The sequence below is a fragment of the Heloderma suspectum genome, chromosome 3 (genome assembly GCF_057233095.1).
Source record: "Heloderma suspectum isolate Gila_16-S chromosome 3, 16-S_ref, whole genome shotgun sequence".
In the NCBI taxonomy this organism is placed as follows: Eukaryota; Metazoa; Chordata; class Lepidosauria; order Squamata; family Helodermatidae; genus Heloderma; species Heloderma suspectum.
In genome coordinates this window covers 119,414,921-119,431,765 of record NC_139460.1, presented here as the reverse complement: position 1 = coordinate 119,431,765, position 16,845 = coordinate 119,414,921, and the positions used below count along the sequence as shown (strand labels likewise).

General features: G+C 45.5%; 1 protein-coding gene across 1 annotated transcript; it reads right to left on the bottom strand.

Moving 5' to 3' along the window:
* Window positions 1-395: 395 nt before the first annotated feature.
* On the bottom strand, window positions 396-8,854 carry SLC25A6 (solute carrier family 25 member 6). Its single transcript, XM_084844288.1, has 4 exons — window positions 8,660-8,854; window positions 5,905-6,391; window positions 4,009-4,149; window positions 396-1,028 (listed from the first exon to the last, which is right to left on the bottom strand). The coding sequence occupies exons 1-4, from the start codon at window positions 8,768-8,770 to the stop codon at window positions 871-873; spliced, it is 897 nt and encodes a 298-aa protein (XP_084700414.1). The 5' UTR covers window positions 8,771-8,854; the 3' UTR covers window positions 396-870.
* Between the last annotated feature and the right edge of the window lie 7,991 nt (window positions 8,855-16,845).

Below are 16,845 nucleotides of genomic sequence, written 5' to 3'. Positions count from 1 at the left end.
TGCTAAGCCATTTTATTTGCCTTTTGTAAGCTCTGTTTTCTCCATATTCAGAACACAAGCTGGTCCTAGATCGAACTATTTTGCCCACTTTTCATAAAGGCGTAGTGAAGTCTCTTGAAGCCCCACCTAAACAGACTTCATTTTTAAAAAGTGAAAGTCTCCAAAGATTAAGATGTCCAGCGATCAAGTGCAATTCAACAGTGCGAGCAGCTGAAGCCATTTCACTGCCTGAAGTGCAGTCCAAATGGTACCTTCCCACCACCTGCAGCCAACACTTTAAGATGTCTTGCTGTACCAACCCCACAAACACGCACAGTGCTACCATAAATTAATAGCTTCATCTTCCTGCATGGCAGGGCTGGCCCTGAATGTCAAGATGTAACAGTAAATTCAACTTAGAGTTAATTCTGTTTATTTTTTCACGGAATGCCCCAAATTTGAGAACACAAATGCTAGATGTTCAGCTGTGCAAAACAGTACATAGTGCTTCAGTACAAGTGGAAAAAAATGTGATTTGTTAAACAAGCACTTCTCAAAACATGATTTTATGGTCCTGTTAAGATAGGACTTGAAACCTCCAGCTGCTCTCCAGACAAGTGCAGATCAGCCACCTTGGACCCAGAACTGCTACCACTAAATACACACCAAACAGAGACAAATCTAGTGAGCTGAATTGTCTGTTTTGATGCCTGAATAATGGTATCTCAAAGTATATCAGTTCACTGAAGGCAGTTTCTAGCCCTACTTAACACATGATTTGGCCCCGATAAATAAGACTGCACAGGAATTTTTTTTGAAGGTCAGTGGTCCATAATGATAAGTTATTTTACATGATCTGTCAATTTATCTTAAAACTCTAGTAAGGTTTTTTTAGATTACTTTCTTTAACTCATCATACAACACAAGCACAAAAGCACCACCCATGCCTCGAAGAACATTAGACCATGCGCCCTTGAAGAAAGCCTTTCCACCTTCATCTCTTGCAATCTTCTTCCAACAGTCAATTGTTCCAGAGTACATGATGTCAGCTGTGGGCAGAACAGGATTATTCATTTGAAGTACTTATTTTTAAGGACACCAAGACCATCACAGTAATTTGTTTCAAAGAATTTAACAGCGCTGCACAGAGCTAAGACATTTTAGGACTTCTTCACACCAAGTTTTTCTTCAAATTATTACTTTGAAACTACATAACACACACAACTACTTTTTATTGGTGGAAGGGAGGAGGGAAAAGAACCCAACTGATTAACTAAGCATACCTTACAATGCTTATATGAAGTCATCCCCAAGTCCCTTGACTGCAATAGGACTTAACTACAGAGCCAGTCTACTGAATATTAGGGTGTTTGCCTCATTAGGGGTTAAATATTAACTATTCAGAATCGCTACCATGTCTACACAGTGGTTAAGACATAAGCTCAATAGCACACCAACATATTTGTGAGATATGTAGAAGACAAAATAACTCGTATCTCCAATGACCTGGAGACCACAATTAATGCAGATCAATCTGTGGATGAGGGGGTCCAAAGCACCATCTGGCCCTATCCTGTTGAATGTCATCAACAGGATAGGGCCTTTTAAAGCCTGAGGATGTGGACAAAGTGTTTGGCCAAGTCTGGCCTACCACCTGTATGCCTGACCTTTGCTCCTTTTGGCATATTACATCTAACAGGGAGGAAGTCTTTGGCTGGGTACAGGATGCCTCATTGAGAGAGGGTGTGGGTCTTAACTACCTTAAAGGAGGCTGTGACGTGACTGCTCCTGAGAAGAAAACCTTGAGCCTGGAAAATCTGAACAGCTATCAGTTGGTGGCTAATATTGCCTTTCTGGGCAAAGTGCTCAAGCAAGAGATTTCCAAGCATTCTTAAACTGATTTTCTAGATCCATTTCAATTTGGTTTTAGGCTTGGTTTTGGTACAGAAACTGTCTCCGTTACCCTGTGTGATAACCTCTGCCAGGGAAGAGGCAGGGAAAGAAAACCTGTTAATTTTCCTGAATCTGTTAGGGACCTTCCATATGGAGAAGCTGTCTGAGCTGGGGATCAGAGAAACTGCCCTTCAGTGGATCCACTCATATTTGTATGGCCACTTTCAGGAGGTGGCACTAGGGGATTTCTGCTCAACTTGATGGAATCTCTACTTTGGTATCCCACCATTTTCAATCTATCCACCATTGCTGTTTAACACCTACATGAAACTGCTGAGCAAGGGCATTTGGGGATTTAAAGTGTAGTGTCATCAATATGCACTCATTCTTACTTCTCCCGCTCATCTAACCCAGGAGAGACAGTGGAGGTCCTAGATCAGTGCCTTAATGTTGTATTGACTGGATGAGGACTAATTAGGTGAGGCTTAATTCAGAATAAGACTGAGTGTTGGTAAGTGGTTCATCTGCCCAGATGAGTGGTGTTCGGCCTTTCTGGAAGGGATGGGACTAAGAACCAGGTTTGTAGTTTGGGGATGCTCACAGATCCAACTTTGTCAGTAGGGGCACAGGCGGCCTCCTACAACTCAGAGGGCCTCCTGCCAACTTAGGTAGAACAGGGATACGCTTGCTTCAGTTATCCATGCTGTGGTAACTTCCTGTTTGAATTACTATAATGTATTGTACACGGGGCTGCCTTTCAAAATAGTCTGGGAATGTCAGTTAGTCCAGAATATGGCAGCAAGACTGCCAACAGCGACTGTGATTTATTTATTTAAAGGCTTTTATAAGCCACTTATTAGGGTCACGCCCTCCCAAATCAACATTCATTACAAGAACGGTAAGATACAAGACAATATGCAGGCACTACAAGAGGAAGAAAGGTGATACAGTTCTTAGCATATAAGCCTATGAGCAATTTGCAGTCATAAAAGTTTCAGGCTTGCATAAAATGAGTAGTGGAGGAAAGGCACTTCATAGAACTTTCAAAGCTGAGGAATCACCACAGAGAAGGCCCTGTGCTCAAAAACCTAACTGATTATACCAGTACTTTGCCATCTTCATGGGCTCCCAGTCCATTCCTGGGCCCAATTCAAAGCCCTGCTTTTGTTCTTTGGGACCACAGTACCTGGAGAATTGCTTCTACTGTCATGTTCCTACCTGGATACTGAGATCATCTTTACAGCCTCATCTCCAGATGCCCCCATCAGATGAGGTGGGGCCTGTGGATACTAGTGAAACGGCCTTTTCAGCAGTGGCACCTCAGTAGAGCCCACTTGCCATCTATTTCACTGGCTTAGCTCATATAGGGTTGTTGAATTTTTGGTTGTCGTGATGTCTGTGCATGGCTGCATTAACAAACCATGATTTGTTCACCACGAACAACCGAGAATGATAAGCCACGGATTGTTTTTGAGTTGTGAACTCTGAATTGTTTAAACCATGAGTTGATACATATGAACCCAGAATCATGGGTTGTTTTGTAAGACTACAGAGGTGGCAGGAAAGAGCAGTAAAAACAACAACAACCTAGCCACTCTACATGCCACAAGTAGGGCAATAAATGGAGTAGCACTATGCGCAAACCTAGGCAAAAGCCTTTTGCTATTTTCCTAGGACATTAAATTTGCTGCAGCCTTTTAATCTATTTTAGTTATTTTGTTTTACTCTGCACTTCTTATCTTTGAGCGTGATTTTATGCTGCATTATGTTTTACTGTACTGTTCACATTACTGTGATTGATTTTTAACTTGTTTTGTCTTTATCCTGTAATGTTACTGAAAATTTTTGTTAGGCAGCTTATAAATATTGTAAAGCAGAACTACTACAAACCACCTATGACTGACTCAGATGCCTACAGAAATTGCCACACTGAGACTGAAGGTTGCAGACTTTCAGCTCTCCTAAACGCACAATTCAATCAAGTTGATGGGAATAAACAAACTTAAGTTTTCATACTCCACTTTCTGATAAATGGTGGATGATGCTGTAAGGCTTCAGACCTAAACAATCCAAAATCATATACCACTGAAAAGGTATTTTCGTACTTCACGGAAGTTTATTTTAAGTGTTGCTTACCTGCTTTACGCCCAGACTGCATCATCATTCGACGTCTCACTGTGTCAAAGGGATAGGAGACCACACCAGCTACTGAAGTCACTGTTTGTGCAATCATCCAGCTTATCACAATATGAGTGTTCCTAGGATCTGGGAGCATACCTGTAACAAAACAAGAGATGTTCTGCACCTTTTTTGAAAATAAGGCTGCTTTCCATTAAATGAAGACTTAAGCTAGTTTTTGCACTTAATAGGAAATTAGTACACTAGTGGGATAATATAGAAGATTACTAGTACAAGCAACTCTGGTTTTAACGTCCATCAGCTAATCCAGCAACTAGAGGATAGCTGATGGTAGCTGTTCTTAACATTCAACCCGTAACACTGGAGAAGGTGGATCATGTTTTGTGACTACCACTACAGACAGTATGTACTCCCAAATCTATGCAGGGCACTTCACTGAGCCCTCACTGTGAACTACCTTTTCATATGTTTTACTGTTGCCCATCTTTTTTTAATTGCATATCTAAACGTACCGTCTGTTCCTCCAAATCATTTAGTAAAGTCTTGTGGGTATTTTTTTAAACCCCCACTTGCTATTGCCTCTTCAAACACAAACAACTAAAACATAAATACTCAAAATATCCAAGCATAAATCACAACTGAAATTCATCTCGGCAACATGAGATATAGAATTATAGCAGTTAGAGCTAGTTTAAACTATTTCTCTGCCCCAAACTATTCAACTGCCTAAATAACTAATGTTTTTATTAACTTACTGTTGCTATAATCTTAAATATAACCATTTCAGCTATTACAAATTTTCCTTTAATAGAAATACCCTTTTCCTTCTCAACCTCTGTAATTTTCCTCCTAATCTTTCTCATAATCCTCTTAAATCCTAACTTTCATAGAATCATAGAATAGTAGGGTTGGAAGGGGCCTACAAGGCCATTGAGTCCAACCCCCTGCTCAATGCAGAAATCCAAGTCAGAGCATCCCTGACAGATGGCTGTCCAGCCTCGTCTTGAATGCCTCCAGTGTGGGAGAGCCCACCACCTCCCTATGTCATTGGTTCCATTGTCGTATTGCTCTAACAGTCAGGAAGTTTGTCCTGATGTTCAGCCGGAATCTGGCTTCCTGTAACTTGAGCCCATTATTCCGTGTCCTGCACTCTGGGATGATCGAGAAGAGATCCTGGCCTTCCTCTCTGTGACAACTTTTCAAGTACTTGAAGAGCACTATCCTATCTCCCCTCAGTCTTCTCTTCTCAAGGCTAAACATGCCCATTTCTCTCAATCTCTCTTCACAGGGCTATTTTTCCAGTCCCCTGATCATCTTTGTTGCCCTCCTCTGAACCCTCTCCAGTTTGTCTGTATCCTTCGTAAAGTGTGGTGCCCAGAACTGGACACAGTACTCCAGATGAGGCCTAACCAGTGCTGAGTAGAGGGGAACTAGTACTTCGTGGGATTTGGAAGCTATGCTTCTATTAATGCAGCCCAAAATAGCATTTTCCAGACACCCTGACCCAACTTTCCAGATTCTAAAAAGGCTACAGGACTATTACTTCTGCCAATCAGCTGCAAGATTCTAAGTTATTTCCCAACTAATAAAATATCAGTTTACAATCCTAACCAATTAAATAAGCTTACACAATTCAACACACATTTAAAACCAGTTCATTTTGTCACACTGCTTCACACTTGGCTTTCTTTCCCCTATAATGTGTGGCTTGGTAAACCAATGCTTGCTCTACTTTACAGTTCTTCCCTACAGAGACAGGAAACCATCAAATGTGAGCCTATCAGTTTTAATTGCACTCCTAGTCCCGTCTCAACACAGTTACATGGTGCTATGCAAGTCTTCAAAAGCACCAGAAATGTTGTTTCTGAAGATCAGGCTGAACTTCTCATTTACCTTTTGCCGTGTCATAGATTCCAAAGTAGGCAGCTCTATAGATGATAATACCCTGGACAGAGACATTGAAGCCTTGATATAAGCCACGTAAGCCATCGGATCTGAAGATTTTGACTAGGCAGTCCCCCAGGCCTCTGAATTCTCTGTCAGCACCAGCTTTTCCAACATCAGCAGCCAGACGGGTTCTTGCAAAATCCAAAGGATAGACAAAGCAGAGAGAAGTAGCTCCAGCTGCACCACCGGAGGCTAGGTTACCAGCAAAATACCTCCAGAATTGTTTGTGCTTGTCTACTCCTCCTAAAAATACTTGCTTATACTTATCCTTGAAGGCAAAGTTGAGAGCCTGGGTTGGGAAGTATCTAATGACATTAGCGAAATTCCCACGCCAAAAGGACAGCACTCCTTGCTCTTTAGGAATGCGGACTACACAATCAATTATTCCTTTGTACTGTTTGTCAGCAGCAATCTGCTTGCTTGCATGTTGAACCTGTAAGAAAAATGTTTTGATAATTACTCTGAATGAAATCTTCGTTATGGGACAAAATTAGCATTATTCAGAAGTCAAGACTAATGCCTGGACCTTATTATTTCCACTTCAGTATGAAGTGTACATTTTAAAGACCTGAAGTCACATCTTACTTAAGAGAGCTAGAAAGAAATGTACGAACATATTATAAGCAGTATGTTAAAAGACTGCTTGAGACTTCAGGTGAAGAAATAAATAAGCTGAACATCTGTATTTTGAGACTTCAGGTGAAGAAATAAGCTGAACATCTGTATTGAGAAAGCATCTTCAAAATGAAGGCTACATCTATGATTGTTTTCTCAACATAAAAAGAAAACTCAATATGCCAAGATTAAGAGCATTCAACACAGTAACCACTGTTTACTGTTAAAAAGCAGTGAAGAGTGAGTTTTCTTCAGTGATGCAATATATGCTTATGTACAGAAAACAATTAAAAATATGATTGATTGCAAAGGTGAAACCAATATATGGTTATTATTCCCACTTAACCCTTAAAGAAATTAAACCAATAAGGGAGCAATCCTATGTCCCCTAGACAGCATCTGGGGAACACTGCATTTTGGAGCCACAAAATCACGCTCCCTGTCCCCTCGTAGCTGGTGCAGAGAGAACCATGCTGGCTGCCTTTCCACGCTAGGTAAACGAGCGTGGAGACAGAGGAAAGTGGGTGTTCCTGGGGGAGGGGAGAAGGCCAGAGTTCAGAGGCTTACGAGTACTTAGGGCGTACCCACAGGATTGCTTCCTAGCGGTACAATCCTACCTTACTAAAAACAATGGGATTTACTTTTTTAAACAAACCTGTTTAGGCCAAGAGTACATTTCTCAAAGCCAACACATTTTAAATAACTGCCTTGAGTTAAACTTATGTATGTTTTCTATGAAAATAAAAGGAGGACATGCCAACTGATTGGGCTGCTCAGATTTCAGAACTAGGATGATTTTGATTACATTTTCATCTGCCTTGCCCTTTTGAAGACAGCTTGGGGGCCAGATTACCGTTTCTTCTCATATGTACCTGTTTGGACCCTATGATCATCTTCAGCAGGCATTCTCTGGGAGCCTCTGCCAAATGAAGTGAGGCAGGTGCCTACTAAGAGGGCCTTTTCTGTTGTGGCACCCAAGTCGTGGGATGAACTCCCCAGAGAGTCTCACCTAGCACCTAAGCTGTAGTCTTTTCAATGCCAGGGGAAGACCTTATTTTCCCAGGCATTTTAGTCTTCCAGTGTCTGATCTTTTTAAAACTGTTATTGTATTGCTCAATCTCTACAGTGCTGCTGGTTTTTATTTTGGTTTTATACTGTAGTTTTAAACTTATGGAAGTTTTATATTATGTTTTATTGTGCTGCATTTTACAGTTTCAGTTGTTGTGAACTGCCCAGAGAGCTTTGGCTATCGGTCACTATAGAAACGTAATTAATTAAACCTAGAATTTATCGGCTGCAGAGCGATTGGGGCCAAATGCTTACAAGAGACAAGTTTCAAGGGGCGATTTGTGCCTTCCCTATGCGGGGGGGAAAGCCTGCAAAGGTTCGTGCTAGTAGCCCAACAGCCTCTACGCTGGACAAGGCGTGCTCTGCCTCCCCAGCTCGGAAGATCTCAACGCTGCTGAATCCAGCTAGGCAGCCATCTAGCTGTCACCCAAGGGAAGGGGCCGGGCCGGGCCGTCAGTCACCTCGCTTGCTCCGCAGGGGTCATTTCTCACTCAAGTCGCGCGAGACAGCAACGGGAAGAGGCGGAGCTAGCCGCACCCTCCCTGCTCTGACTGGGCCATACGTCTGCCGCCGCGTCAATCAGCGACACGTTCCCGGAAGGAAGATGGCGGCCGCCTCCCTCCTTCGCCCTCCCTGTGTTCCCGCCTTCTCCCCCTCCTTCCGACGCGAAGGGGACACAGCGGGGAGAGAGGCGAGGAAGGAGTGCGCGCGCCTGCCGTGTGGGAAGAGCCCCTGCCTCGTGACCCCGCCTCGCGCAGCCAAGCCGCCGCTGGCTTCCCTCCGCCGGCCAACGGACGTTCTGCAACGGAACCGGCCTGACAGGAGTCTCCCGCGCGCGCCGCGCCCAGCGAGAAAGAGTCGCTCCGCTGCCCCTACGGCGGGAGCCGCGCGAAAGCACTTTAGGGGCAGAAGCCATCCCACACGTAGATGCGCAGAGACAACGCGGGGCGGGGCCCGCCCCCGGCCGCCCCCTGCCCCCGTTTTAGATTTTACACGACGCGCCTTCGGCGGGCCCGACCTGCAGCAGCAGCTTGACCCGCTCGATGGGCGCCACCGCCGTCTTGCTGATGGCCGCTGCTACGCCGCCCGCCAGGAAGTCCTTGGCGAAGGAGATGGCCTGGTCTGCCATGGCCGCTGGATGGCACTGAGCGGGGAGGCGCTGGGATCCGAGGCGCCGCGGACGCTGTCGCCGCCGCTCACGACGCCGAAAGGGAAGATCCGCGTCGGCTCAGGAGCTAAATGGCCGGCTCGGGAGGCTCCGCCCGCGGGGCGCCATTGGTGGGGAAGGCGCAAAGAGGAGGGCGCGATTCGCCGGGGAGGAAGCGGCGTGTGCCCGCTCAGACGCTGGTCTTCGGCCGCCTCTTCCCCCGCGACTTCTCTGTCAGGCTCCTCCTCGCGCCCATCCCATAATAACGCGCCTTCGGCCGAATGGCGAACTGGCCTCCGCTCCCAGTAGCGCGGTTCGAAGCGGGCTTGCTTCCCATTGTACTCGGTGGGATTTACAACCCCATCCTATGCGTGCCCGCTTAGGAGTAAGCCCCACTGAGTTCAGTGGGACTTGCTCCCAGATAAAGTGGGCGTCGGGCTGCAGCCTTACCAACGAATGCTGTATTACGAGAATCATAGAATAGTAGGGTTGGAAGGGGCCTACAAGGCCATCGAGTCCAACCCCCTGCTCAATGCAGGAATCCAAGTCAGAGCATCCCTGACAAATGGCTGTCCAGCATCGTCTTGAAGGCCTCCAGTGTGGGAGAGCCCACCACCTCCCCAGGTAATCGGTACTGTCAATAATTGACAGTAGACCGACTGGAAGTTTCACTTATTTCGGATATCTCTGGTCACGCTTAAAAACAGAGGGGAACTAAGTTTTTGCCAAATAGATTAAAGCAAAAGTAGTGTATATGTTTATATAAGTTGTATGCGTGGTTGTAAGGGACTGGGACTGGAGGCTGAGGAGCAGAAGGGAAGCAAGGTCCGGCTTCGGCTTTCAGCCAGGGGAGCGAAGGCCGCTGCAAAGCGGCCCCCGCGGCTCCCCAGGAATAGCTTTGGGCAAAAAAGGATATTGTAGAGTAGGGAAAAGGGCAGCTAAAATGATCAGAGGGCTGGAACAGCTATCTTAAGAGGAAAGGTTACAGCATCTGGGACTGTTTTGCTTAGAGGAAAGGTGAGTGAGGGGAGGCAGAGAGATGTACAAAATTATGTCTGGTGTGGAGAAAATGGATAGGGGGAGATATTTTTCCTTTTCTCATAATACTAGAACCCAGGGTCTTCCCATGAAGCTGGGCAAGAGAAAGGAAGTAATTACAGCGCATAGTTAAACCATGGAATTTGCTACCCCAAGATGTAGTGACTACCACCAATTTGGATGGCTTTAAAAGGGGATTGGGCAAATTCATGGAAGATAAGGCTATTAGTGGCTGCTATATGTGCTACCTCCAGTATCAGAGGCAGTATGCCCATGTATACCAGTTGCTGGGGTACATGAGCAGGAGGAGGGTGCTATTTTGCTCATGTCCTACTTGTGGGTTTCCTACAGGCAGCAGGTTGGCCAATGTGTGAACAGAATGCTGGACAAGATGAACCTTTTGGTCTGATCCAGCATGGTTCTTCTTATGTTCCTAAGGGGGAGTCAACCTGGCCTTTCCATCAGCCAGAAGAGGACCAGCTGCAGGGAGTTGCTTTCCCCTCCCTGCCAGAAAGAACACTCAGCTTCAATGTCCTGTCATCCTGCAACTGCAGAAGCAAGGGGAAAGAATGCTCTGGCTCCATGCATTGGCCAAAGGAACAAGAGCCACCAATTGCTATTCAGTGAACTCCAGCAAGGGAAGATCAGCCTGGATATGAATGCCCACTTTTAGCTCACTACTTTGTTCTGATCTTGAAAAACTGATTTCCCTGTTCAACCTTTTCCCTCCACTCCCCTTGTCTTGTTTGTCTTGTCCTTTTAGTTTGTAAGACTGAAGGCAGGACCTGTCTCTCTCTTTTTATTGATATGATCTCTTTAGGAGACAATAATAGTGTGAAAAGTCAGATAAAATGCAGTAAATAAATAATAAACATGAGCGCAATTTTGATACAATCAGTTAAAAATACTTGGAGCACATTCAATTTTACATACCTCTTCATTTACAGTACACTTAAATAGGGGCACACACAAGAAAAACAAATCCGAAAGATAGCAATGGTGTTTCTTTTGTTGCCAGTGGAAGCAGCTTTGTCTTATATGAGGTATAAAAGAGACCATTGCTTGATGCTGCAATGTGCCATATAACTAGTTTAAAAACTGGGTTAAAATGTCACATGATCGGTAATAGCAGCTTTCAGTATCGTTTCTCTCCTTGCCACTGGGAAGACTCAGGGAGGAAATTGTACTTCAGGAGGTATACAATGATCTTTGAGTTTAGTACATCTCATTAGTGAAGATCTGCTCCTTAAAAGTATCAGGTTGAGGGTAAACTAGTGCAGAGGTTCCCAAGGAGGCACCCCAAATGCAGGGACCTCCAGTGGTGCCTATGAAGCTTTCCACTGTCTTGCCCTAGGGCTCCAGGTTGTCCTTCCCATTTGTGAACCTGCTGCTAATCACTCCCCCTGAAAAAGCAGGTTTGTAGCCTGTGGGTTCTGGAGTCGTCATTGTCACTTGAGTGGCATGGGGTGCCTTCTACCAGCTTCAGGTGGTCAGCAATAACCTGGCTTCAGTAGTTTATGCTCTGGTAACCTCCAAATTAGATTACTGCAATGCACTCCAAGCAGGGCTGCCCTTGTTCAGAAGCTGCAGCTTGTGCAAAATGCGGCAGCCAGAAAGTCTGAACCTATAACATGGATTGTGGCCTGACCGCACTGGCTGCCTATGTCTGTCTGAGCCCAATTTAAGGTGCTTGTTTTGACTTATAAAGCTTTATACAGCTTGGGACCCAGTATGAACCTACCCGTACACTATGAACAACATCTGAGCTTGTCCTCCAAGGGAAGTTGGAGGATGGCAACAGGGGAGAGGGCTTTCATTTATTTTTACTTTAGAGTACTAAATAGTCTGATCCCAGGGTATCGGAGGGAACACCACCTTTCCTGTGCTCTTAGATTTTCAGAGAAAACACTGTTTATGGTTCACTCCTTCATGGAGGATATGGTGATGGCCACTAATGTAGATGGCTTTAGAAGGGGGTTAGACGTTCAGCCTTTCCTCCCTGATGCCCTCCAGATGTTTTGGACTACAACTCCCAAGATTCCTTAGTATTGGCCATGTTGTCTGGGGCTGATAGGAACTGATGTCCAAAACATCTGGAGGGCATTCTGTTGGGGAAGGCTGGACTAATTCATAGAAGACCATATGTTCCCTCCAGATCAGAGGCAGTATGCCTGAATACCAGACCTTGGAGAACAACAGCAAAAGGCTGTTTCCCCTGTGTCCTGCTTGTGGGTCCCATGGGGATCTGTTTGGCCACTGTGGGAACAGAATGCTAGACTAGATAGGCCTTTGGGCTCATCCAGCACAGTTTTTATGCAAAGTAATAATACCTTGAGAAATGTTCAATGGTTGAAATTGAATGGTTACAATATGATGTTTTCCACCGTTGTCTCTTCAGGACCTTTGCCCTGCTCCTTGCATGAGGGATGAGGAAACCATGTGAATGCTTTGTATTTGCAGTTTCAAGATTAACTCAAGAAAATGAACTCTGCCAAATTAAACTATGTAACATTCACCCTGCTGGTAGACACTTTGGAAAGAGCTGTAGTCAGCTTTGAATACCACCCCCCACCCGCCTTTGTCTTTCATGAGAGATGAGAGAAGATAATATTCTGTCAGCAACTGTCCCAGGCATGGTTGGTTGGGTGTGTGTGTGTGTGAACACAGATCAAAAAGAAAAAATACTTGCATCCCCCCCCCCCAAAAGGCCAACCAATTTTAATACACTTGTGAGCAGTAAATTATATTTTAAAACTGACAGGACCACAGAACTAGTGACAAATTGTCTTGCAAAACTAGGAACTACATGTTTCTTTAATTTAAAAAATGTGATTTCTGTATACTGCTCCCTAGGACAGAGAACATGGAAGGAATTCAATAAAACGTTGGGCTTCTCCACACTGAGGCGTTTTGTCCCACGATTCTGCTGGGGTTTCTGCTTCCAGATTCTTTGTGGGATTAAGGTCAGCCCTTTACATGAGCTTCCTCCCCCCCCCCCCGTTTATCTGAGAGATCTATGTTTCATTATACAGCCACTAGATGGTGCTGTTATAGAGCACCACCTCTTTCCACATGCAAATTCAGACTGATTGAAAGCGAATCTTTTTCTTAGCTCATTATTTCCTTTTCAAATTAGGCAGGGAAAATGCTCGGAAAACACTAGAGAGGCCCTGTAGAGTGAGGACACGTAAAGGACTCACAAACTTCTGGAAGTAACCAATCTCAATCGCGGGATGAAAGCCCCATGTGGACAAGGCCGTTATCAACATGGAAGAAATGCTATCAAAGAGATGTGTATTCTGCATGTGTCATAAGATATTCGTGTCTTACAAAGGAACAGAACAAGGGGAAAAGAACACATTCTAGAACAGAGATGAGGGGAAAAGGAACCAATATATTTCTCAGCTACCTCTGTCAGTGTTTTCTGCATACTGCCATTGCAAGAGAATGTTTTATGATGTAAAGCTGTAGGCCAGGTAGAAATGGCACTTGTATGTATGTAAGTAAATATACTGTTTAACTGTTGGGAACTGCCCAGACAGCTTTTCCTATTGGGTAAATAGAACATATTCTTTCTTGCAAACATCCAAATACACAGAAAGTGAGTTTCAAGGTGTGTATGCTTTACACACAAGGGGGAGCAGGGATGAGAGCACAAGCTCTGCCCCCTGGTCATAATTCTCATCACCCTCTACATGAGAAGGTGTCTGCAGCAGAGCGCCTCCTCCACCTGCAGATGTTCTGTGTAATTTAAAACCCTGATTTTCTTCATACACATGCACAAATTCTCTCCAAAAGGCAACAAGGAAATGCACTGGAGAAGAAAGCCTATGTTCAGCAAAGAAGCAAAATAATCTCCCCGCCCCCCGTATCTGCCATCAGTAGCAGATTCTGCCTTGGGATATGTTACACTAAAAAGTTCTTGTCAACCCCGAAGTGGTCTCTACGAGAGGATGGGCTCTCCTTTAGACAACAGGACCAACCCAACATGGCTGGAGCCTATAAAGCTGCTTCTCACTCTTGCTTGCTTCTAGTATGCCTGTTTCTGGAGAAGGTTGCTTGGATATGTTCTGCCCAGGTCTTGTAGGACACCCTGCCCCCCCCACGCACACACATACAGACACATGTGCCACAGTTAATGAAGATGGGTCTTTAGGGCATGGGGAATGGATTCACAAAAAGAGAAAGAGAGAAATAGGAAGGAGACGGATTAGAGGGAGAAAGCAAAACAGAAACCATCAGCTCTGCTAAGAAACCACCTCCATCAGGCTACGGGAAAGACTAGCCCAGTGGTAGAGCACATGCAGAAGGTCCCAGGTTTGATTCCTGGCACAGCCATCAGCCCTCAAGGAGGCAGTGATAAGACCACTCTTAAAGAAGCCCTCCTCGGATCCCCAAGTCCTGAGCAACTTTCGTCCAGTCTCAAATCTGCCATTTTGGGGCAAGGTGACTGAGCGGGTGGTGGCGATGCAGCTGAAGGCACACTTGGAAGAAGCCGATTATCTATAGAGGCCTTTCAGTCAGGCTTCAGGCATGGGCATGGGGCAGAAACGGCCTTGGTTGCCTTGGTGGATGATATGAGGAGGGCTCTGGGTAGGGGTGAATGCTCCTTCCTTGTTCTCCTCGACCTGTCAGCGGCTTTTGATACCGTTGACCACGGTATCCTCCTGGACCGCCTGGAGGGGTTCGGCATTGGAGACACTGTATTGTGGTGGTTCCGGTCCTTCCTCTCCAGCAGGTACCAGAGGGTAGCACTAGGAGAAGTGGTTTCGGATCTGTGGCCGCTCACTTGTGGGGTGCCACAGGGTTCCATCCTCTCCCCAATGCTATTCAACATCTATGTGAAGCCGCTGGGGGCTATCATCAGGAGGTTTGGGGTGCAGTGTCATGAATATGTGGATGACACGCAGCTCTACCTCTCGTTCAAATCTTCACCAAGGTTGGCCGTAGAATCCCTGTTCAAATGTCTGGAGACGGTGAGTGGCTGGATGGGGAGGAATAAGCTGAAGCTGAACCCTGACAATAATGAGGTACTTTTGGTGGGAGACAACAGGAGGTTGGGGGATGCTGACCTGGTGTTGAATGGGGCACAGCTACCCTTGAAAGACCAGGTCCGCAGCCTGGGGGTCATTTTAGACTCCCAGCTGTCCATGGAGGCTCAGGTGTCAGCTGTGAGCCAGACAGTGCGGTACCAACTCCATCTGATATGGCGGCTGTGTCCCTACCTTCCCGACCATCTGCTCCCATCGGTGGTACATGCCCTGGTCTCCTTTAGTTTAGACTACTGTAACGTGCTTTATGTGGGGCTACCCTTGAAGACAGTTTGGAAGCTGCAGCTGGTACAGAACGCGGCAGCTCGCCTGATTTAAGGCAGCTGCTGGCGTGATCACATCGCTCTGGTGCTGAAGGAGTTGCACTGGTTACCAGTTGTTTTCTGGGCCAAATTCAAGGTGTTGGTTTTGACCTTTAAAACCCTATATAGTTCCGGCCCAGCCTATCTTAAGGAGCGCCTCCAGCAACACCAGACAGGCCACTTAACAAGATCAGCCTCGGATGGCCTTCTCTCTGTCCCATCAGCCAGGACAGCTAGACTGGTGAGGACGAGGGAGAGGGCCTTCTCTGTGGTGGCCCCCACTCTGTGGAACTCCCTCCCTAGGGAACTCCGCCTTTGTTGTTGTTGTTCAGTCGTGCCCACTCTTTAATGAGCTTCTGCCGTGCATTAAAAATGTGGTTGTTCAGGCAGGCATTTGGGGTGGGTTAGGGTATTTTTAGAAATATGTTTTAATGTAGAATTTTATTGTTTTAAACTGTTTCTATTATTGTACATCGCCCAGAGTGGCCTGGTGACCAGCCAGATGGGCGATTAATAAATTTAATTAATAAATACATCTCCAGTTAGGGCAGGAAAAAATCCTGCCTAAAACTCTGGAGAGTAACTACTGCCAGTCAGCGTTGACAATATTGGGCTATATGGACCAGTGGTTTGACACACTGTAAGGCAGATTCCTATGTTCCTAGGCTGCTCCGTCTTCCAGTTGTCACCTGGTAGCAGCCTTTACATCAGCCACCAAAGAACATCAGCTGGCCAAGGGATCACAGTGGTAGGAGAGGAAGGATTGTTTATTTTATTATCATCCCCCTATGTTTCCCAATAGCTGCGTGGCAGGAGACAGCACAACCATCAGCTGGCCACCAAGAAGCCCTCCACAAGGAGCTTAGCGCTTTTAGCTTTGGCCATTGAATCTGGACTTAGCATTGACAGCCTCCAGAAACTACTGTAACAGGAGAAACCAGGGGAAGGGTTGTTATTACTGTCATCACACATATATACATCTGGGTTTCCCAGGTGTTGCTGTGAAGAACAGCAGTTTCCACAAGCTGACCACTGAGAAGACTTCTAGGATGCCTCTAATTATATTTTCATGTGTTTTATAAGCTTGCAAGCTGCTTTGTGAAAGCACTGTGCCCTGAAAGGCAGGTTAAAATTATTTTAAACAAACAATAGGGGAACAACCATACTCTGTCTGCACCTTCCTGTCTGTGTTCTGCTGAGATAAGACTACTTGTGAGCAATAGGAAGCAGATGACAACAGAGCAAAAATGTCAGGAAGTGGGGCAGGGGAGGGGAGAGAAGATACTTCAGAACTGTGGCTTTTAAAGTCACAATAAAATGTTTTTTACTCTTCCCACCCTTTGAAGTATTAAACATAAGTGAAGTTCAACAGACTACAAGTGGTATTTTCTCATCTAGGTTGTCTTCTATAATATATTATAAAAAACTATTTTTTATAATAGCCATGGGTGTCCATGAGAGAAAAAGTAATCCAAACCGCATAGTTACGCAATACCTTTCTTAGGACCAACCAAAATATCACTAAAGATTGTGCAAGCTTTTGAGTTCTGCAGAACTCATTTGGCTGGTTGGTAAAAAGAGCGGATGGGGGAAGAAAGGTCCCCCAAATTAAGCTGGGTGTTACCAGAGGTCCTCTGTCCAGTCTCAAAGCTGAGACTGCAGACGG